The sequence below is a fragment of the Bolinopsis microptera genome, chromosome 2, assembly GCF_026151205.1.
Source record: "Bolinopsis microptera isolate Bmic1 chromosome 2, MBARI_Bmic_1.0, whole genome shotgun sequence".
NCBI lineage: Eukaryota > Metazoa > Ctenophora > Tentaculata > Lobata > Bolinopsidae > Bolinopsis > Bolinopsis microptera.
Window position 1 is genome coordinate 15,504,590 of NC_087073.1, and position 22,206 is coordinate 15,526,795.

Genomic DNA, 22,206 nt, shown 5'->3' on the forward strand with positions numbered 1-22,206 from the left:
ATGGATATAACATATAACCCTTTAATCGTCAGGATCAACTTTACTCGTTAACGTCTATTTATATTACTGTTAAAAATTTTATATTCTTAATTTAAATGGAGGCGATGTGATTATGTATACAAATACAATCTGTAAATTAAATTGAAAGAGTTATAATTGTATAAATTAATAGCCATCACAATAAAAATATTCCTGATTTTACATGAGAATGCTAGAATATCCGTTCGCGTTGCAGTTATTGATTATTTTATATGAGAATGCTAAAATATCCGTTCGCGATGCAGTTAATAATTATTTTACACGAGCTGAATTGAGTGGTCGAGAATGCTCAATTTCTCTCTTCAATTTAACTGCACAGTCCCATTTTCAGGTGAAACATTCCAAACATTCCTTCTCTTCCTGCTGTTCTCGTTGTAAACACAGGTGGGGAGGTCACTGTCCCAAGTGTTGTCTCCCTTGCATACCAACGTCTCGTTTCCTACCAGCACAAAATCTGGGGAACACAATCTGGTTGATGGATATCTTAGAGCCTAGATATTTGCCAAAACATATTCTTCAGCCTCGGTATTTGGAGACTTAAGGGGGTTTTATAATAGCAAAGTTGGTTCAAGGAATAAAAGTATACTTCTCGCTGATGACCGCATAGGTTATAGTTGATGGCTGGGTGTCTGAGTAAACGTTAAAACTTTAGATCCACTAAATCAGGACCATGCTGCTAATTCCTGTTTAATTCCTGTTTAATTCGTGTCAAATCCAGTTATACCAAGACAGGGAAATCAATAAAGCTAATTTGCTAAACTTTAAAAGTCAGTGCACTTTGGAGCTTGAGGTGGGAACTATACCTGTTGAACAGTGAAATGTCACTTTGTCTCCAGGTCGGAATGGTGGTTCACCCGTACTTGTGGCAGGTTGTGCTGTTGTTTTACCCCACCGTACTGACTTCGTTATGTCATTGCAACCCTCTGAAGTTATATCAGAATTGAGAATTTTTTAGACACAGCATATCAATAAGAAATGCAATATCTATTACCTAAAATCTTGAATTAAGCTGGGGTTCCAACGGGGATATAACATTTGCACGATTAAGCGATCTTGGTGTGACATGTCTTATTAACGCAGGGAAATAGAAACGAGGGCTGATTTAATTAACATGATCTAGGACGGAGTAGTGGAACTATTTAGTCTACATACTGACACATCTTACGAAGGATGTCGTACTCCACTGTCCGGCGGTCCTGCAGCTAGCAACAGTTCCTCCACCGTCTCCAACTGCTCGAGTGTATCCTGTCCTGCATGTTACTGTTGCCTGAAAAACAGTCCTGGTAACAACTTTATCAGCCCCTTCCCCTGTTCGGATTCTGCATTCAATATAAAAATACACAGGACGTGTCTTTCGCTTTTTTGAATATTTTCATGACTTATGTTGAATTTGATAGGTCAATAAATTAAAAGGTTCTAGGCTATCTTGAGGTGATGAACTTTGTAGAGAATCATCTTACCTTTCTTCAAATCGGTAACCTATTCCTTAAAATATTGCTCTCGTAGCAGAGCTCCATGTGCTAAATAGCAATCCTGATTTTATTTCTAATCAAGCGATAATACCTCAGGCAATCTCGAATGGGTATAAAAACAAAAAATTATGATTGCTAATTAACCGGAAGGGATCATTTGATTGGATATAATCGGGTTTTCAAGGTATCATAATTTGGTTTGGTTAAACAGTCCCTTTAAATCCACCAATAAAACCAATTTCTTAATTGGATCAACTATAAGCTGATATTTACCTGGGGACCCCAGGCTATTATGTTCATAAACGAATAGAGATTCGGCGGAATGACAGGCTGAGCGCCGCCCAGTAAAGCTGATATTTGTTTTGTCGCGTGATATCAGAAGCTGATCGATGTATAAAAGAGAGGACACGTCCTAATAGTAATAGAGATACGATCAGTATATTGACCACAGTAATTCTACAATCTCCTTACACGTTACTCTCTCCATAGCCATTCAGTCTCGTTTAACTTATCAACCAGGAGAATTGGATCGGTTATAACCATCTTTTGTGCAAATACAAACAGAATGATGTCCATAGTTTTACTAAAAGCTGAGCCCATCACCTCAAACCAACTGCATGAGATATTCTCGTATGTGACTTGATTTTGCGGCAACCGTATTACGTTTAGGAGCCGCAGCCAGCGCCACAGAGCAACGTGAATGGCTGCTACTGCGTCGTGACGATTATATCTCGATACAATTAATATAACCGCACAGTTTTAATATTATAAATAATAATTAGCTAAAAGTGTATTTTTATTGTCTCCTTGAATAACTCACTTTTTTGATGCTATTGAATGGAGGTGTAAATTCACGATAATATAAAATGTCCGCTCTATGCTGCCCCGCGGGTGTTCGAACACTAAGTTTTAGAGAAATTGCTGTCCTAGAACTCTAGAAGTTAACCTACGTTGACTGGGGAGTTGGTCCGCGAGGGGATGATGGGAGGGCTGTATCGTTCACTCGTAACCATACCTCCACCGTAACTCACAACGTGAGTTTCACTCTGTATTACTGGGCAGCCAGCTGCAAACAATATTTATTATTCATCTGGGAATGTGATTATTCCAGGTTCCATGATTTGAGAATAATAATCCTTACGCAGGATCTATAATTCATGTTGAAATTTTCACTGAGAGCATCAAGGCTTTTCGTCACATGACTCACTCAGATCCTTTCTGGATCTTTTGGGAATTGCAGGAGTTATTGCTTTATTATATTATGTTATACTTACATATTGATGAAGCTGTTTATGGTCTTTAAGTGGTGTAGATTTATTACCTGGGGACCCCAGGCTATAATGTTCATAAACATATTTTGAAGATTGAAGATGCGGCAGAATGATGCAGGCTGAGCCACCCAGCTTAACCCAGTAACATATTTGTATTCCCGTTTCTACTTATGAGAGGGTTCCAGCTGTACCGGAACATGTAACCACTCTCTCCCGTTTCTACTTATGAGAGGGAAATATTTACGTGGGAGTGTACCTAGATTCATGAGATGTGCTAATATTCTTCACAGTCAACGTACTCATTCCGATTAGTTTATATAATTATAGTAGTTATACGTACATGTTGTTGAGAGCTGAGAGGCTGATCTCGAAGGTGATCCAGATCGTATCTTATAATGATCATGCTATGTCGGTTGTTTAACATCTCTTTCAAGAGCTGAACATCTGAAATATCACATAACGACCTAATGGTTTCCTTTCGGGAGCAAATTGTCGTTTGATTAAACCACAACTCAACTACTCAACTATAACTTAGCTTTTTAAAATTAAAGACATAATGCAGGTCTCCTAAACCACGGGTTAGGTGGTCCCATGAACAAGTTGTCTGTATAGCAGGGTTGCAGGTTGAGCTGATAAACAACGTAATCCAGTTGATATTGATAATCAAAGTGTTTTCTAGAAGGCTGGCGGACCAGAAGGTGCCAAGTGATGAAGTAATCTGACCATCAATCACAGTTGGTCTGCGACTTAAAATCTTTGACTAAACTACTAGGGAGTATAAAAGTGGAGCGTTTTTATTGCCACTATTAGACGATCCATTTTTATTTTACATGAGCTGGTCGCAGGATCGCTTTCATTTGTTGCCAGTAATTGAGGAGTCAGTCAGTCAGAAGCCATAGAGATCATATCTTGACATCCAATCAGTGACGATTAATTGGTGCTGTGATCACAGCAGGAAGAGATCCTGTGAAGTGGCCCTCTCCTCTGCTTGGTGTTGCTCGAAGAACAAATCTAACAAGTGTCCCTATATCTATGCTAAATCACTCTTTCAGACACACTCTTTTCCTTGGAACTATTTCGAGCAGACTTATTTATGGTCAGTCACTGTGGCCAGCAAGGAAATGATTCCTCTCACATGTACATATCCTTTAGATTTTCGGAACCATTTTACCAGAATTCTTCAGGATCCGGAGTTACCTCGACCCTCAAACATGGTGGAAGGGTCACAATTTAAAACATTACACTTTGAATCAATTACATCTTACAATATACGTAATTTGGCCTTTAAAACCGCTGCTATTATTATATATGTGCGAAATCGGGAAAAAAAACTAGCTAAATAATGGAAAAATCAAATAAATGGAATGGAAAATTATAGTCTCGAAAAGTCGAAAAAATGCGACTAAAATTGTTGTAGACTCAACATTTGCGAAATTTTTGACTAAAATTATGGTAACCAACATTTTTGTAACCAACATATTTTGTTGTGAACCAAATTTATATGCCTTAAGGTAATAGGTCTTTCTCACGGCGATTCGCAGTTCCATAACAATCACCATAATCAGAAACTGCATGATTTGCTGTGGTTGGCGCTTATTTATCTTTAATTATCGAAAACCCCAGTATTGACCAGCTGACGGTTTGAAACTAATGAGCATCTTTAGTATCCGTTAGAATTCAGCTAATAATATCTTAGTCACCTGCACACATGTAGGTTATAGGTTCGCTTGTCAATGAGCCATCTGTCTTGTGCACCATCTCAATCCTAGGACTCCACTGATTCTTACTGGTACATCTCACTGGGACCCCTCCAGTTGAGTAGATAGCGTATGCTCCTATTCCTGGAATTAACTTAACTTCGTTCGTAAACGTCTGCAGGAATATGATAAATTAATATTCATTAAAAGTATGAAATTGAAGTAAATTATACCGAACTTTAATATACGGTAAATTTAAAATCGAGGGGTTTAGTAAGATTAATCAATCATACATATTTTGATAATGTGATTGGGTATCTTCTTTGGAAACGGTTTAATATAGAGCGTATCCCATTTTCAATATTTCAATAAACATATTCATAAAATTGAACGCGATGACTTTAAAGCGACTATATATAGTATATAGTGTTTATTAGCACTTGCCACCGCGTTCATAGTTATACTACCGCGTTTATAGAATTATACTATAAAAACGATGGTACTGCGTTACAGAATCAGTTGCCCACCTCGAAGTTATGAGCACACTTTAAAGTGAGAGTTTGTCCGGACACGTCTGTACCAGTCAGGTCCTCTATCTCCTTAGTGCCGTTGTAGAACGTTACTCCGTGCTTTTTCTTGGTAAATGAGGTGTAGCAGCTGGATTCATAGACGGGTATGATGAGGTAGATGAGAACTGGGAAGATAAAGATCTTCTTTGCTGGTTTTTTACATGATGTCATAACTGAGATATTATTTGGGGGTTTAATTTGTAAATGAGAGTCCAGCCTATTTTATTACTTTCATTTGCTATTAGTATGAACCAATTGCAATCAAGTATTTTCACACCGATTGTTATTAAGAGACCCATATTTGAAAGTTTACAAGATTAAACTTAGATATTTTAGTTTGGACAATTGTTCAAGCTAAAATTTCGAAAGAAAGCTGTGGTTAATTTGTTATCGATTTTCATTTATTAAATATACCATTGTATAACTTGAAACTCTTTATTTTACACAGTAAAATCCCTATTTACCGTACACTGATACATTATGAGGGCACCTATAAAATGTGAGTTTCCAAGAATTACCAAACGTACGCTCAATTCTTTAACTCCATAACGAATGTAGCACGGTTATAATAGTCTGTACGAATTCTCATAGCAGCACATGTTATACTTGTTGGCTTGTTGCCAAGAGTCTAATAGTTCACTGAGTCCAGGAACTACCTCTCCCGTATATCAAGCTCTGCCAACTGCTTGATCCACGAGCTGTGATCACTGACCGACCATTCCTTAATGTTGATGTAGTATGCTCATTGATCATGGTTTATGAGAAAGGAGGATGGTGAGAGACTCAAGGTTTCACGCACTCGGGCGAGTTCTCGTTCCATTTCAACAGTCCAGTACAGGTAAGAGTAGAGTAACCAACTAACACGTGACCTGGTTCACACCTGGTAACCAAGGTGAATATTCATTTTATCTGTCAAAAACACTCTTAAGAGCATTCCAAGTGCAGGTGTGGCTGGAAAATACAGATCTTCAAGTTATAAAACTGTTATATTGGCAAAAAATAACAACGGATGGTAATATAGCTCACGAGAAAGTGACAGTGTCTCCCGGTTTGAAGGGAGCCTGATTGGGAGTGCTGTTGGGGACGTCTGTAGTTACTCCACCACTTACAGACCTTGTTATGTCAGGACAGCCTCCTGCGCGGAAATTAACGATGATATCCTATAGATAACAGACAGAGAGTCGCAAAACATCAACAGATTTTGGTTCAAATGAGGTTTGTCAAGGACAATGGACATGGTGTTAAAACACTTTTTGTCGCATTTTAGAACACTTTTTGTCGCATTTTATAATATTTGAATCGGACTTTTTTGATCAATTAAATTATATAAATATTCATATTAATTATTTTTCAAAATTGGAATTAGAACTCGACGCACGGTAAACGCACAGTCACTTAACGCACGGTAAACGCACGGTAAACGCACGGTAAACGCACAACCACTTAACGCACGGTAAACGCACGGTAAACGCACAACCACTTAACGCACGGTAAACGCACGGTAAACGCACAACCACTTAACGCACGGTAAACGCACAACCACTTAACGCACGGTAAACGCACAGTCACTTAACTATTTACTTACTTAACATACGTAACGGTATACTCACGTGTAAATGACGCATGGTTGACGAACTGTCTTAGTGAATGAATCTTGACCAACAGAAACTAAATTTCATTTAGCTCAATATTGACTGCTACTTTATAATCAATTTCTGCAGCTCTGGACCAAGTTTATTAATAATTAAGTTCACAGACACATGTCAGGACAGACAACATAACGTTGGCAGGTATTCGCCTATTTAAAGGCAGTAAGATCAGTATATTAAAGTCATTATTGTAACGGTATATTAGAACCAGACAGAAAAAAGTGTGAAGGGCCTGAGCGGAACCCATCGGTTTCAGTTCCTTGTTTAACACTGCCGTACAGCAAGGACATTCACCGAGTTCTCCACAAGATGCTCTGTCAAATGTTGCTTATATATACCGAGAATCTACAGGAAATATTTCCTTGTAGGTTTAGAGGGTGATCTGTGAACAGATAATTACATCATTCAAAACTTAAAGGAATTAGAATTCCTATACTATCCCAAGTCCCAACGAGCTACACCAAGCATAGCTTTAGACGAGAACAGCCGCGATAAATCAGCAGGCTAGCGCTCTTGGTTATATATTAAAGTCATTATTGTAACGGTATGTCAGTATGTGACTCAATCTATAAAGGAACCTGATGTTTGGGGCATCCTCCATAGCTTTGAGATTAAAAGCTTATAAAAGCTTTTAACTTCTAAATAAAACTTTTAGTTTCCGTTTTTAGCTTTAAAAATAGTAATTCCAAATTCATGGGGCAGATAAATGCACTAATAGTAATCGACAATTTTAATAGGCATGCACTCTTTGGATGGCCTTTCTCCGTCTGTTTTACATATGTCGTACTATATTTTGCTATCTAGACTAACTTATTTGTACATGATGAGTGATCAAGACTTACTGTGTGGACATTGGAAAATGGAATCGTTACTTACTGACACAGTTAATGAAGTCTTCCTTTTTAGGGGACCAGTTCACTTCTTCGGTACTTTTCTTACACTGCGACTTACTGCTGCCAACGTTGCCCGTAGCGATCGTATATCCAGGCTGGGGAAATTCGTTGTGACATATTTTACACATTTTACACATTTTACACATTTTACACATTTTACACATTTTACACATTTTACACATTTTACACATTTTACACATTTTACACATTTTACACATTTTACACATTTTACACATTTTACACATTTTACACATTTTACACATTTTACACATTTTACACATTTTACACATTTTACACATTTTACACATTTTACACATTTTACACATTTTACACATTTTACACATTTTACACATTTTACACATTTTACACATTTTACACATTTTACACATTTTACACATTTTACACATTTTACACATTTTACACATTTTACACATTTTACACATTTAAGATAACTAGCAGGAACCCGTATAACCCTAAAATGGTGTCAAGACTCAAGAGACTAAAATAATTATTATCTATTTAATTCGCGTTTTTGACACCACTGGGGGGTCCAAATTTGGGGCTGTAAAACTTCTATTTCTTGGCCAATTTTTTATTTTTTCATGCTGATTTGGAGGCCATTAAAGCATTTGGCCCAGTCAAAAAAGTTTCAGTTGTATATCTTTTACGGTTTTTGGGGAAAGTAGCGTTAAAGTTGATGCCGTGGTGTCAGTAAAATGGCACGGATAAACATATATCGTCTCGCTTTATATATAGTAAGATTACAAAAGAATAATGATGGTGAGGAACTAAGAGTACCTGGCAAGAAAAGGAAATGAAAGAATCTTTAAGGTATGTGATAGGAGGACTACTGTCCTCAGATGTTACTATAGCTGCAGGATAGGATACTTTGTACTTGTCCTCTCTTACTGGAGGACAACCCTCTGAAATTGTGGCGACTGATTTAATTACCTTAAACAACAGTATTATTTGTTTCTTCTTTGAAATAAACCAGATTTTCCGGCTGCCATGAAACCTGTGGTGTCAGAATCAGATATATGCCAAACACAGTGCGAGAGCTGCAGCATGATTACTGTTGTTCATGTTAATTTATCAGACTTGTCACATTTGGGAACCTTAATTACCTCTTCCTCTCAAATGGTGACTTCTTCATTCGTGAATTTTGTAATAAACTATTAACGAACTGTCGACAAATTAATGAATTCCTGAATGTTCCCCTTTGTAGGATCGCAGTTGTTTATAATTAACTTCCATATATGGGCATTGACATACCATCACAAAACAGATACCGATCGTATCCCAAAACGGTCTTGGAGATGTCAGGCTTCATGTTGTTTCCCACTTCACAACTTATCTTGAGACCTTCATCATGGTCCAGGCTAAAGGTGTTGACCCCGTCTACTTTTCTTATTCCGTTGACAAATTGCTGAAAACATGTAAAGTGCTATTATTATTTTGATCCCAAAATAAGAAGACACACCTGAGCTTTGTTTCAACTTCATCACAACTTTTTAATACTATGACAGGTTATACCACAAACTTATAATAAATAATACGCCAAGTTTTAAAACCAACAAACACAATAAACAAATATAAACTTACGTATCCTTCTACACACTTGACAGTGATATACTCTCCAACTCCAAACCTTACCGTCAAGTTATTGTCCTCATTCGTTAAGTCTAAATCGTGAAAATAGGACACACCTTTCTGGACTATTACTTGAAAGTTGTAGGTGAAAGTACAGTCTGCTCTAGAGGTCGGCATCAAGGCCCAAATAACGGTTACTGAAATCAGGGATATGGTAATTTGAAGTTTGGAAACTCGAGGTATTGCAATTTTAGGCATTTTGAGTGATGGAGTATACTTTCCCCGCATGTTTTGTTAGTTAGTTATACGTGTCAATTAAGTACTGCATTACCCTGCTGGCGACAAATTGATTTAATCCAGCTTTATCCTTGATTAATTTATAAAAGAAGAAAGGAAATGTCCTTACATGAAAGAAAGTTGATTGAAGATCCTTGTGTTGTCCTCTGAAGAAAATCCATAGCTGTGGTGTACAAAATGCTCATTAATATATATTTTTCTTTCATTTTTTCTTTGTAATTTTGTCTCTCATTTAATATTGAGGTTAATAAACATGGACTGTTTTAGATCTCACAGTCGGTGAAATTTAATTTACAAGGGGTCGCAAGGTCTAGTACAATATATATTATATATGTATATGCATTATGCAATGTACTAGACCATGTGTGTATATGCAGTGTATAATGTATATGCAGTGTATATGCAATGGAATATCTTTCTCATCACATGGTATCGTTACATTACCGGCTTAGCAATTAAGATGTTAAAAAATACTCAAAATTATGCTTAAAGTATCATATAGTAGAAATATTAGAAATACTAAAATATAGATCAGCAGATATTTCATTGGAATAATAATTTAAAGTCTATCAAACATGAACCACGTTTTTCAGTAGGTTAAATATGCAGTTATATTTTATTTTAATTTAACACGCTCATATAAATCGAAATGTAGATGTTGTTAAAGTTGTAAATAAGGCCACCATAATAACGTTTTCTCTTGAGATTTCACACAAATCACAATCTCTGTTCCAATTTGTTTTGCGAGTAGTCTCCAAAAATGCCGAACTTGGAGCACCACTCATGCCGTTAACGTTTAATCGTAATTTTTACATCCGTTCAGCTCATGATTCTCCTTATTCCTCAATTTACTCGAAATTATAAATTAACATGATTTTCGGCTAGTTAAAATGTCACCTGCAGTGCACATCTAGGCACCTACAAGTGCATTTCTATCTATCTAGACAGCTGCAATGTATACACATTCCGGTGTATTCTCGTTCCAAATGTTAGCACCGGTGCAAGTTAGGTTCTTGTAACCAACCAGGGTGTATCCAGGATCGCAGCTGAAAATGAATTATTATAGTTGCTTATCATTCCTTATTTATAGTTTCTTACCTTTCTTCTTCTTCTGCTTCTAAAAAATGTTTCTTGTCACTTCTTATTATATTTTCTTATCATTTATTATTACTAAAACTAGCATGAACACTTTTATCCCCAAAGCGGTGCCAAGAGACAATAATATTTACTTATTTTACGATTTTAATACCACTTAAGGGTCCAAATTTCGGAATCCAAAGCTCTTATTCATTGGCAAATTTTTTATTACGTCATACTGGTCAAAACTCAAAAGGCAATAAAAGCATTCGACCTATCCAAACAAGTTTCAATGGTATATCTTTGTCATTTTCCCTCGATTCAATCTTCCCTCATTTGATCATTACCGTAGTTCTGAGCGGCACACAATTACCTTAGACTACTACCCTACGATAACCCTTTCTATGCATCTTTATTAGTGACATGACTTGCCTCCCTACAAAGATTAAGGTCCACTATCGCTGCGTCAATGTATCCAGGATCCTCCCTGACTAGTTTACCGTACTCTCAAAAGGTTTCCCACTATCCAAACATAATTTCCTCTAATAAATCTTTTTGCCTCACTGACTCTCATCATCTAACTCACAGATCCGGGTTATATATCTCTTCTAACTGAAGTCAACAAATAATAAATCACACCGTTTACATATAGTCTGGAAATATAGTGGACAGGAATTTTAAATGAAAGTTTATAATTAGTTTTCAAATGTTAACTTACAAGAAGGTTACGGAGTCCCCAGGTCTAAAGGGAGGGGCTCCTTTGGTAGTGCTGGGCTTATCAGTTGTAGCACCATTTGAAACCGCTTGTGTTATGTCTTTACAACCGCCTGAGAGGTTTTAGACGGTTTTAAAAACGGTTTTGATTTTCCGAAATAATAATAATGTTATAATGTGATTCATGGTCAATGGTCCAAAATTCTGTCAAACCGCGAAATTTCGATCAAGGAAACGGCAGAAAATCTTTTCTTCAAAAATATCTTTTTATATTCTGATGATTTTCCGTTTATTAAAGCTTTCTTTGGAAGTAGAACTTTGAGTAAATCAATCGTGTCTTGTGCCATCCTCAGTGACCTTGTAAGATGGTTATTCAAGAAAAATTCAGCGAAATTTGGGTCGCTGAAAGCTGAAATTCGAATTTATCCTACCGGTAGGACATATTCAAAATATTCATCGCATTAAAGTTTTCTCCGGATATACTGCTAATTTCAGTACCTTGATAGCGATTTTGTGTTTATCAAAGCTTTCTTTGGGAATGAAACGTCAGTCGTGTCTTGTGCAATCCTCAGTGACCTTGTAAGATGAACGAGATCCGAGCCGGGATATGCCCTCCTCAAGCATCTGAAGACACAATGTTCAAATGCTTTAATGGCCTTCAAATCAGCATGAAAAAATAAAAAATTGGTCGAGGAATAATAATTATAGTGCCCAAAATTTGGACCCCCATATTATGGTGTCAAAAACGCGAATTAAATAGGTAATAATTATTTTAGTCTCTTGAGTTTTTTGGGTGAGACGGGTTTCTGGCCAGGAGTATCTGCTTTATACTCGGACGATGAGCCCTCGGTCCCCACAAAATCTTTAGAATTATAGTTAAGACTAGTAGTACAATTTGTGAAAGGAACTCATGGTCAGTCTATAAAACACATGAAAAGCAGTGTGCTCCATACCCCTTAGTCTCTAGCTTTGTTATCAAAACACGTGATTCGATCACGTGATGTTATCTCATTGTCAACAGGGTTTATTTGTTTGATTACGTGTCGTATTGTAATGTATTAACACAAGTTAACTAATAATATTATGTATATGAGTACAGATTCGAAGTGGAACATCGAGTTTCGTTTTGGCGAGGTCTGGCGAGCTGGGAGCAACTTTCGAGATCGTCTGGAAGGGCTGATCTAAAAGCAAGCTCTGATCAGTATTTGATCTTACTTGACTAACAGGCTAGTTAACGAATATATGACATCTAACTTTGCTCTGCAAATACATTATCTTTCGCCGCGATTTTCGAAATTTTCGCCGCGATTTTGCCTAATTTGGCATGTCACGCGGCACCGTGATTTTTGGCCTAAATAATCGCGATTTTCTTTTGTCCTTGGTTTCTGCTAGTGTAGTATAATTGCCCATGAGGTTTGATCGCATTTCCTCGCTGACAGGCTTAACACGTTAACAGTTTGGTAAATCCCACTTCATTACTGGTAAAACATGAACAAAATTAAATGTGAGTTGACATTTTACGCTTTCATGCTCTTATAAGTGGTTTGGGTGTGGTGACCATGGGGATCTCAGTGTACGATTGATGTAGACCACAAGGACAGAGGAATTATTTTGGTGCCCAATCTTGCAACATGAACAGGTTTTTCTCACGGGGTACTGTGATCATTCCACGCCCAATCTCTGTTTGACAAAGTAAGCTGTATAACTATAAGCTGTATTACGTTATTGTAAACTTCAATCACTAGGTAGTACAATTGCGCAGACTTGACCAGCTAGCTGACATGATATTTTGCTCGTCTTGTAAATGTACGCGCGGAAGCGTACATATCACATAAGTATAACATAAGTATGTAACATAAGTATAACATAAGGGTATTATATGGAACTAGCGACAAAGATATTAAGGTGTTACTTACTAATACAGTCGATGATGTTGTCAGTAGACCATGCCACTGCCCTGGTGTCACTGTCTTTCTTGCACAACACTGAGATCTTTCCAACGTTACCAACTGATCTTGTATACCCTGCGAGGATGTTGCTCGTAGGTATTTTCTCTGTTATATTCTCTACGCTTTAAATCCACCTCTATCAATATTAACCTTTCTCTTTTTATAATTTTATCTCTCCCACCTCAAAGAGGTAAAAATCCCTTTCACCCTGGAATGGACCACCTGCTAGTTCCGCTTTAGAACTTCAAAAGTTTATACCATAAAATGCTTAACATAAAATCAACGCAACAGACCGCTGAAGTATTGAATATCAACCTTATGAGGCTAAACTGGCTTCAAAGTTTAACCGTAAAGACGGCGCCTGGTATTTATTAATAGTTATTGACAAATATTACGAACCTGGTTGGCAAGCGAGAGACACGCTCATGAAGTTATTGGAGATAAGTGGCGGACTATTTTCCTCGCTGGTGACTATTGAAGCAGGGTACACCACTTCGTACCTGTCCTCTCTGTATGGTGTGCATCCCTCTGAAAAAAGGACCGGTCGGTATTGCCAGTGATTTTACTTTTAGGTTTAATCATATCAGTGCTTTGTTTGACTCTCCCAAATGGATACAATTACGTTTAGATCAGTATAACTAGTTCAAGATTTAGGTCTTAGTCTCGACTCTTATATTCGCTGATTAACAATTTTCAGTAACCGATAAGAGTTGATATGCATATGATAATGATAATATAATATGTTTACGCATGATTTTTACTGGGTATAAACCGAGGGTTCAACTTGGTTTGTTAACCGTAACTCACCGTCGCAGTACAAGACTCTTTCATCCCCATTGAGATCCTCAAATATATTAGGGTGCAAGGCCCCAGTCTCCTCGTTGCAAGTCACCGTGATTCCCAATCCTTGGTCCATTGCAAATACGTTTAAACCTGTTGTTCGTCTTACACCATTTACAAATTGCTGCGAGCATATTATTGTTATATATAATTATATGCTACGTTACCAATCTGTATACCGACGTGATTCTTAATATTACTATAATTAGCTTTGCTGTAGTAACCGAAAACTTGACCCAACCAGCTCACAAGCAGTTAACAAGGTCAAGGAAAGCATTAACTTGCCACTTGCCAGTCAGCTCTCGGCTGTAATTTGCATCGGCCAATATCCAATTATGCGATATCAGCAGTCTTATCTAATTTTATATTTTGTGGGCCAAAAGAGACTCTTCCACGTCTTTAAATGTATTGCAAGTTAATACAAAGCTCAGTATGGTCCTTAGGACGGGCCTCGCGTGTTGGTATAAATATTCAACATAATTTGGTGCATATAATGCAGTAATATATAACGGGGTGTGGATCTAACAAAGCAGATGTTAGTCTAAAACTAGTCTTGACAGTGATGGAACTCCGTTTACTTAAGGCAAACATTATAAAAATAGAAGTCAACTTACAAAGCCTTTGACTTGACATTTGATGACTGAAATCAATTCGTTTTCTTCATTTTCTGTAATATTTAGTTGGCCGGACCCGTAGGTGGTCGTCTTCTTCTCGTTACAATCTTGCATTCCGATCACAGGTATTGAACAAAGCCAAAGTATAGTCGTGACAACTGCAATGCAATATCACACAATTTTATTTTAAATGTTTGTTTTTTACAGACGTATTTATATGTAAATTGGAGCGTAACCTGATCAGATTATTGCCGTATCATATACGGCAGCGAAAATATTGCAGTGACAAATTCGTACGTATTTGTTTATTCTGTGCTAAGTGCTTACCAAAAATTGACCTCGACAATAATCCAGAATAGTTAATACTGGACATAAAGACGTATTATCACACAAACTGATACTGACGATAACTACAACAGAAAGGATATTGCAAGTTGGATGTTGTCTAAAAATACAAGTGTGCAATTGTACTAAAGGAAATGACTGGACCCTAAAGTGAGGTATACCCAAATATTTAACTAGACACGATTATTATCCGTATACTTCACAGATAAATTGCTGTCTTATGATTCCATACATACTGATTACTGATACCCAAATTTAGAAGTTAAATGTAAGCGTTTCTGTACCGAAGGGCAAATCTTTGGACGGAATTTCTCTTCAGTTATCAATCAGTTAATTATGAATGACATGAGATCCAATACTGAAAGTTAGATAAGGGCCGGAGAAAGCACCACAAAAGCAGGCACGTAGCCAGGAGGTGGGGGGGGGGCCCGGGAAAATTGAACCCCAGAAAAAAAATAGAACCCCAGAAAAAAAATAAGCCCCCTAGTCCCCATGGTCGCCTGGTAACTGGGCTGTGTTTATGACTGCAGTCTGTACTGTTAAAACGGCAGGCAATTGCAGACTTCAGCATTTGACATTTCGTAAATTATTCCCAAATCCCATTATATTTATACATGTACTTATTCCATTCAATGTGGCAAGTACTGACTACTGAGTTCGGTAGGGACTGGTAAGACATTTTGGCATTTTCTTAGAGCTTAATTTCCAGCGAAAAATTAAAGAGCAGTAGTGCCACAGGGCCTAGATCGACCGTAAGAAATGTCAAAATCTTAAGACGATGAGGCCTGAGTAAGTCGTAAAACTAAATTCTGATTGGAGAATGCAGATTGCTGTTGTTCAGTTACCAAATTTACGTGAGTACTTGATTCTTTTCAGTATTAGTTTATTTCTGTCCTCCAAATTTCTTTAATGCCAAATGTCGTCTAATACACCTTATTTCTCAAACATTTTCCGGGGGCTGCGCCCGCCGCCCCCCTAACCCCCCGCACAGGGGCTCCGCCTCTTGACCCCGCTGGGAGCTGCGCGCCGAGTTGGACTCGTCGACGGAACAAATATTTTACGAGTATCACCCGTTAAGACCCCTGAGCTGCCGGCTGCCGCAGCTTGCTCGCTTCGCTCGCTACGCAGCTGAGTTAATCGCGTCGGCTCGCTTCGCTCGCCGAGGCCCCCCCAAAGAAAAATTCTGGCTACGTGCCTGCACAAAAGGGAAAATCATATTTATATTTGTCCAATTATAGTCCTATTTTCAGGGATTGGGATGAAATTTCCTGAACCGAAATTTCATAGTTTTGACTGAATTTTGTCCAGTAACAGACTAGTCAGTTAGCTATGATATACTTATATTTATAGATGACATATGACACAATTGAGGTGCCGGAAGTCTGATCATTCCAGTCGGAGGAAGCGGCTACCGGACAACTGAACCCAATTTGGACTTTTCCTAGACAGGGTAGCTTGGGAAAATAATTATAAACCCAATCAGACTACCTAATTAACTTTGAAACGACAACTGAACCCAATCGTCACTAGAAATCACTAACAGTTTAACAGGTTTCCAAATACCGTTCTAGTTTAGCTGCTGCATGGTTTCTAGTGCTATAATTTCGGAGACAAAACAGAGACAATATTTCATTATGTTAATTTGAAAAGGTAATTCCTTCCACCATGTTACTGGTCCGGGGATATTCAGGATCCACCATAATGGTGCAGAAGTGGTTCCAAAACTCAGTCGGATACTTGGGGGTCAGGGACAAAAGGATTTCGCGATTATTTTGGTCAAAAATCGCGGTACCGCGAAATTTAACAGGCTATACATTAAACTATACATAAAATTTGTCACGGAGAATGGGAAATTTCGCGATTTCGTACATGCCGCGAAATCCTTTTGTCTCTGTTGGGGGTGGATCTAGGACCAGTCAAGTTAGCCAAACCAAGATAACTACGTTCAAAGTATAGTGTACCACATCCATGAGCAAAGGATAAGTACTGGCAATGCGAATGGACAGAGCCTCAAACGCGTCATCAATAATGGACAATGGCACGAATGCCAGAAATGCCACAAGCCTAGAGGCTCGAGCAAATTCCTTGTCACTGCGGTATTGGACCTTCTGAACACTCTGACAAAGGTGAAAGAAGCAGTTCATCAAGTTGAACTTTTCTAACACCTTCGAAAAAGCGTTCATTGCTGCCTTCTCGAAATTAATCATTATGATACCATCATCAATATTACAAACAGCACTCTTTATAATATTCAACAAAAATATATACGTCTTCTCCGTCTTGTCAGAAAGTAGAGCGAACACCAAAGGGATGCACTTCTTGTCGATGACAGCGTGGATGGAGTAACTCTGTTGGAAAATCCTAGGGCAGACATAGACTGTGACCACCATCTCTCTTCCTATTGTATTGATCCGAACTGTATAACAAGCGTACTAATAGATGACAAGGTCTCAGGTGCCTTTCGATCGCGAGATCTGATCTAACAAGCTTACGTGTTCACGAAGCGTGCCGAAAAGGATACGATCCACTGCTCCTCAAGCATCGAGATCCGACCCAGGGCTCGAGATCTGAACCATGGCAGGCCCTCCCAAAGCATCAGGAGTCACGACATCTGAGTCAAGTAACCTGAGCCAAGTATCCAGCGTGCTAATGGTGCGTTCCATCAGCTTTGGACGACATGAAACAGTGGAACTATAAGAACGCCCATCAAGGCTAACTTTCAAAGCTAGACGGACACGTTGTCAGAATGCCAGAGACACAGTTTCCCAATTTTTACTGGATTAGAAACCAAACTATGGGAAGAGACTGAGAGGACGACTCCGTAAAGGCTGGATGGCCTGTGTTCTCGAGGATGCGGCTGACAGGTGTCGATAACATCAGCAGAGACGCAGTAAAACAGTTAGAAGAGATGTTTGTGATGCAGGCCACTCCAAAGACTAGGAGGAGACCTCTTCAATCTTCATGTAGCATGAAGGGTAAGCACAGGGCTCCAATGCTCTAAATTACAGTGGTCATGATCTATCCTATAGTGATAATGACCACTGCACAGTCCCCTGCGAAGAAGGAGAACCTGAAAATCCGATCGTTGGGTTCAGTTGTCGTATTTCCTTGGGTTCAGTTGTCGTATTTCCAATTTGGGTGCAGTTGGGATATGACCTGGGTTCAGTTGTCGTTTTGGGATTTAAGCTGATTGGTCACCCAATTAAGCTGGTTGGGTGCCTGTTAACTGCGTGGGAACTAGGTTCAATTGGGTTCAGTTGTCTGCCACCCGAGGATGCATACAACAGCTACAACTTTACAAAATGAAAATTCATATTCTTCCATTTCTGTCCCATTTTCAAGTAATGGAATTTTTGCCGAGTGACCAATTAGTCAGTTAAATATAAATGGTTATGATACAATTGAGTTTTTTGAAATCTTATTCCAGTCGGAGGAAACTAAGTACAACACTACAAATCTATTAGTATTACATTTATTGAGCCATGTAACGTAATTCAAATTGTAACTTTTCGTCCTTACCTGGGGACCTCAGGCTATCATGTTCATAAACATAAAGATTAGGCTGAATGACAGGCTGAGCGCGGCCCAGTAAGTCTCGTCCATGACAAAGGCGTGGGCCGAAACGTCGATAACTATTTGTTTGAAAAACTGAGTGGAGACTCTCACTTTATTCCAAAACATCAATTATATGATCGACCCACTCAAAAGAGCGAAAACAGATTGTTATAAATGGTATATGTTAAAATGAGTATTATGTAATCCGCTATCGTGTCCACTGCCGTAGTGTTTACTGCTGCGGTAGTCGTGCCCGGTGAATAATGAATAAATATAATTTGCGGACTCTATAAATTTTTGTAAATCGTGGTCATTGAATTTGAGGGCTAACATTTTTAATACATCCGAGCTAATCATGGTGAAATGAAACAAATCGATAGTCACAAATTTTTTTAAAGACCTATTTCATCAGTTAAAGTTTCGCTAAAAAGAGATTTACACTATTTTAAAAGAAATTTACACCATTTTAAAAGAAAAATTCTTACATTTGATAGTAAAAAGGAGGTCAATCAATATAATAAAAATCAAACACCATGCTTGAAGTAGGTACCCTGTACTGAGGGCTCATCTTGTTTGTTTAAAAGCATGAATCAGGGATTTAAAATTACCAAGGGAAATACAACACAATTTACAAATGTCATTATAAGACAAGGTGAGTGATCACAAAAAACCCGTAAAATGTCCTCTTTGGACTTTATATTGTCATTCACTATAATAATCATCTGATTCAGATTACATTTAACCTTGTCAACAGAGGACTTCCCAACTTGAGGCAGCCTAAGTTAGAGTGGAATCTTTACTAACCCAATTTTAAGATGAATGAACAGCCTTAGAATCAGCCCCCGTTTTAGCAACATCTCCATTTGTTGAAGAATCTTTAGAAGCATCTGCAGTTTGAGAAGCATCTGCAGTTTGAGAAGCATCTGCAGTTTGAGAAGCATCTGCAGTTTGAGAAGCATCTGCAGTTTTAGAAGCATCTGCAGTTTTAGAAGCATCTGCAGTTTTAGAAGCATCTGCAGTTTTAGAAGCATCTGCAGTTTTAGAAGCATCTGCAGTTTTAGAAGCATCTGCAGTTTTAGAAGCATCTGCAGTTTTAGAAGCATCTGCAGTTTTAGAAGCATCTGCAGTTTTAGAAGCATCTGCAGTTTTAGAAGCATCTGCAGTTTTAGAAGCATCTGCAGTTTTAGAAGCATCTGCAGTTTTAGAAGCATCTGCAGTTTTAGAAGCATCTGCAGTTTTAGAAGCATCTGCAGTTTTAGAAGCATCTGCAGTTTTAGAAGCATCTGCAGTTTTAGAAGCATCTGCAGTTTTAGAAGCATCTGCAGTTTTAGAAGCATCTGCAGTTTTAGAAGCATCTGCAGTTTTAGAAGCATCTGCAGTTTTAGAAGCATCTGCAGTTTTATTGGCAGTATCATCAGATTTAACCTCTTTATCTGCAGACGAACCTTTTGAGACATCAAAGTTAACGATTTTGTTAGAATCTTTGTCATCTGATTCATCTTTGTCTGTTTGCTTTTCAACTGTTTTATCAGCTTCGGTATTCTCGCTCTTATCGGTTGAATTTCCTTCAACGGCCTTTGTTTCAGATGCTTTATCGGCCGTATTGTCCAGGACTACAACAGGTTCTTCCTTCAGCAACTCAGTTTCAACCTTCTGAAAATGTGAGAACTTGTCAACTTGTGTTAAATTCAAATAATTTGCTAAATTAAAACTTCATTTGCACATCGAAAAAGTTTTAAGATTTGGTTGTCGTGAGCTTTATCTTATTACAATCGAATGGTGATTTCTAGAATTAATGATACATCCAATTCCACCAAAGACAGGTGCATATATTAAAAAATAATTATGAACCGAAGAGAAACTAAAGTTTTATTTTCTTTCGACAAGTTTGTTTTAAAAGTTGATCAGATCATCAAAGAAACTTAGTTGTACCTTATGATCGGCGGGTTGGGGAGGAGGTTTTGTTGGAAACAGTTTGTTGACATCGAATGCTGGATTCTTCTTCAGTTCATCTTCGCTCACGGATACAACTTCACTGTTTTTACCAGCATCTTTCGTTTCCTCGCCGTCACTTGATTTCTCTGCATCATCACTAGATTTGTCTTCATCAGAATTTTTGTCGCCAGCACCTGATTTTGCAGCATCATCAGTTTTGACAACACCACTAGTTTTTGCTGCACCATCAGTTTTTTCACCACCACTAGGTTTTGCTGCACCATCAGATTTGTCACCACCACTCGATTTTGCTGCATCATCAGATTTGTCACCACCACTCGATTTTGCTGCATCATCAAATTTGTCACCACCACTCGATTTTGCTGCGTCATCAGTTTTGTCACTGCCACTAGATTTTGCTGCACCATCAGTTTTGACACTGTCAGATTTCGTTGCACCATCAGTTTTTACACTATCAGATTTTGCTGCACCATCAGTTTTGACACTATCAGATTTTGCAGCATCATCAGTTTTTTCACCGCCACCAGATTCTGCTGCACCATCAGTTTTGACACTATCAGATTCTGCTGCACCATCAGTTTTGACACTATCAGATTCTGCTGCACCATCAGTTTTGACACTATCAGATTTTGCTGCATCATCAGTTTTGTCACCGCCACTAGATTTTGCTGCATCATCAGTTTTGACACTATCAGATTTTGCTACACTATCAGTTTTGTCACCATCCGATTTCGCTGCACCATCAGTTTTGTCACTATCAGATTTTGCTGCACCATCAGTTTTGACCACCGTCATCTCTTGAAGGTTCGTCTTGTTGACAACCACACTGGGATGAGGTTTATCATCTTCAGGTTCTGTGTCGGGTTCTGGTTTAGCAGAATCTGAGCCCTTTTCATTTTCCTGCGACTTCACTTCCTTTTTTGAATCAGCGCCGTCTTTAGACTCGGTGTCCGTTTTAAGTTGTTTCTCATCACCAGAACCAGCATTAGCCTCTTTGTTGTTATTGTCACCATTTGGTGTGGAAGGTTTTTGGGCCGTATCTTTCGCGACATCCGCCTTACTCTGGTCGACAACGGCAGCTTTCTGATTTTCGGGGACAGCAGGTTTCACAACTGCAGGCACCGGTTCACCAGCCTGATTTCCATCGACAGCTTTAACATTTGCCGACTGGGTGCGTGGGACCCTCTTGTGAGGAGCAGCAGCTACTAAACAAAACGTGCACAACAATATAATCCGTAGTAGCCCCCCGGACAAATCATTTCTTTTGTTCCCCCTTGATAGACGCATTAACTTCTTCTTACCATCCCGCCTCAAAACCGCGGTAGCGGACTTGGGCACTGAGCACCACAAACTGACAAAGTTTCCACCGACACTGAGCTGAACTCTCCGAACTACAAATATCACGCACTAGAGAGCACTACACTTATACTTATCAGAGAAAAGAAGGTGCTATAAGGGCCGCGGGCGAAGAGGAGTGCAAATATATTACAGAAGGTTATAACGTAACAGTATTAAGATAATGTGTACAACAGGTGTGTGCAGCTATGATTGAGAGTTGTTTAACAACAATGAGAGAGAGGGAGGGTGAGCCTCTAAATATGGAATAATTGTCAACATCGTCTCGCTGCCGCGAGAACAATTGCAAAGATTTAGATCAGTAGTCTACCAAATTTGTAGCA

General features: G+C 38.4%; 4 protein-coding genes across 4 annotated transcripts; all 4 read right to left on the reverse strand.

Annotated features, from left to right (window-relative positions):
- Window positions 1–131: 131 nt before the first annotated feature.
- On the reverse strand, window positions 132–5,230 carry LOC134826318 (CUB and sushi domain-containing protein 1-like). Its single transcript, XM_063838650.1, has 6 exons — window positions 5,007–5,230; window positions 4,483–4,654; window positions 2,462–2,577; window positions 1,192–1,306; window positions 843–962; window positions 132–493 (listed from the first exon to the last, which is right to left on the reverse strand). The coding sequence occupies exons 1-6, from the start codon at window positions 5,217–5,219 to the stop codon at window positions 342–344; spliced, it is 888 nt and encodes a 295-aa protein (XP_063694720.1). The 5' UTR covers window positions 5,220–5,230; the 3' UTR covers window positions 132–341.
- A 260-nt stretch (window positions 5,231–5,490) lies between these two features.
- Window positions 5,491–9,636, reverse strand: LOC134826319 (sushi, von Willebrand factor type A, EGF and pentraxin domain-containing protein 1-like). The gene is made up of 7 exons (XM_063838651.1): window positions 9,587–9,636; window positions 9,193–9,377; window positions 8,863–9,016; window positions 8,389–8,513; window positions 7,574–7,685; window positions 6,075–6,183; window positions 5,491–5,928 (listed from the first exon to the last, which is right to left on the reverse strand). Exons 2-7 carry the CDS (start codon window positions 9,355–9,357, stop codon window positions 5,832–5,834), a joined length of 762 nt encoding a protein of 253 aa, XP_063694721.1. The 5' UTR covers window positions 9,358–9,377; window positions 9,587–9,636; the 3' UTR covers window positions 5,491–5,831.
- Window positions 9,637–9,959: 323 nt separating this feature from the next.
- Window positions 9,960–15,088, reverse strand: LOC134826320 (uncharacterized). Its single transcript, XM_063838652.1, has 7 exons — window positions 14,999–15,088; window positions 14,672–14,829; window positions 14,025–14,181; window positions 13,617–13,745; window positions 13,185–13,292; window positions 11,273–11,381; window positions 9,960–10,523 (listed from the first exon to the last, which is right to left on the reverse strand). Exons 1-7 carry the CDS (start codon window positions 15,042–15,044, stop codon window positions 10,418–10,420), a joined length of 813 nt encoding a protein of 270 aa, XP_063694722.1. The 5' UTR covers window positions 15,045–15,088; the 3' UTR covers window positions 9,960–10,417.
- Window positions 15,089–18,948: 3,860 nt separating this feature from the next.
- LOC134811399 (dentin sialophosphoprotein-like) lies at window positions 18,949–22,091 on the reverse strand. The gene is made up of 2 exons (XM_063818192.1): window positions 20,504–22,091; window positions 18,949–20,224 (listed from the first exon to the last, which is right to left on the reverse strand). Exons 1-2 carry the CDS (start codon window positions 21,812–21,814, stop codon window positions 19,382–19,384), a joined length of 2,154 nt encoding a protein of 717 aa, XP_063674262.1. The 5' UTR covers window positions 21,815–22,091; the 3' UTR covers window positions 18,949–19,381.
- Window positions 22,092–22,206: the final 115 nt, after the last annotated feature.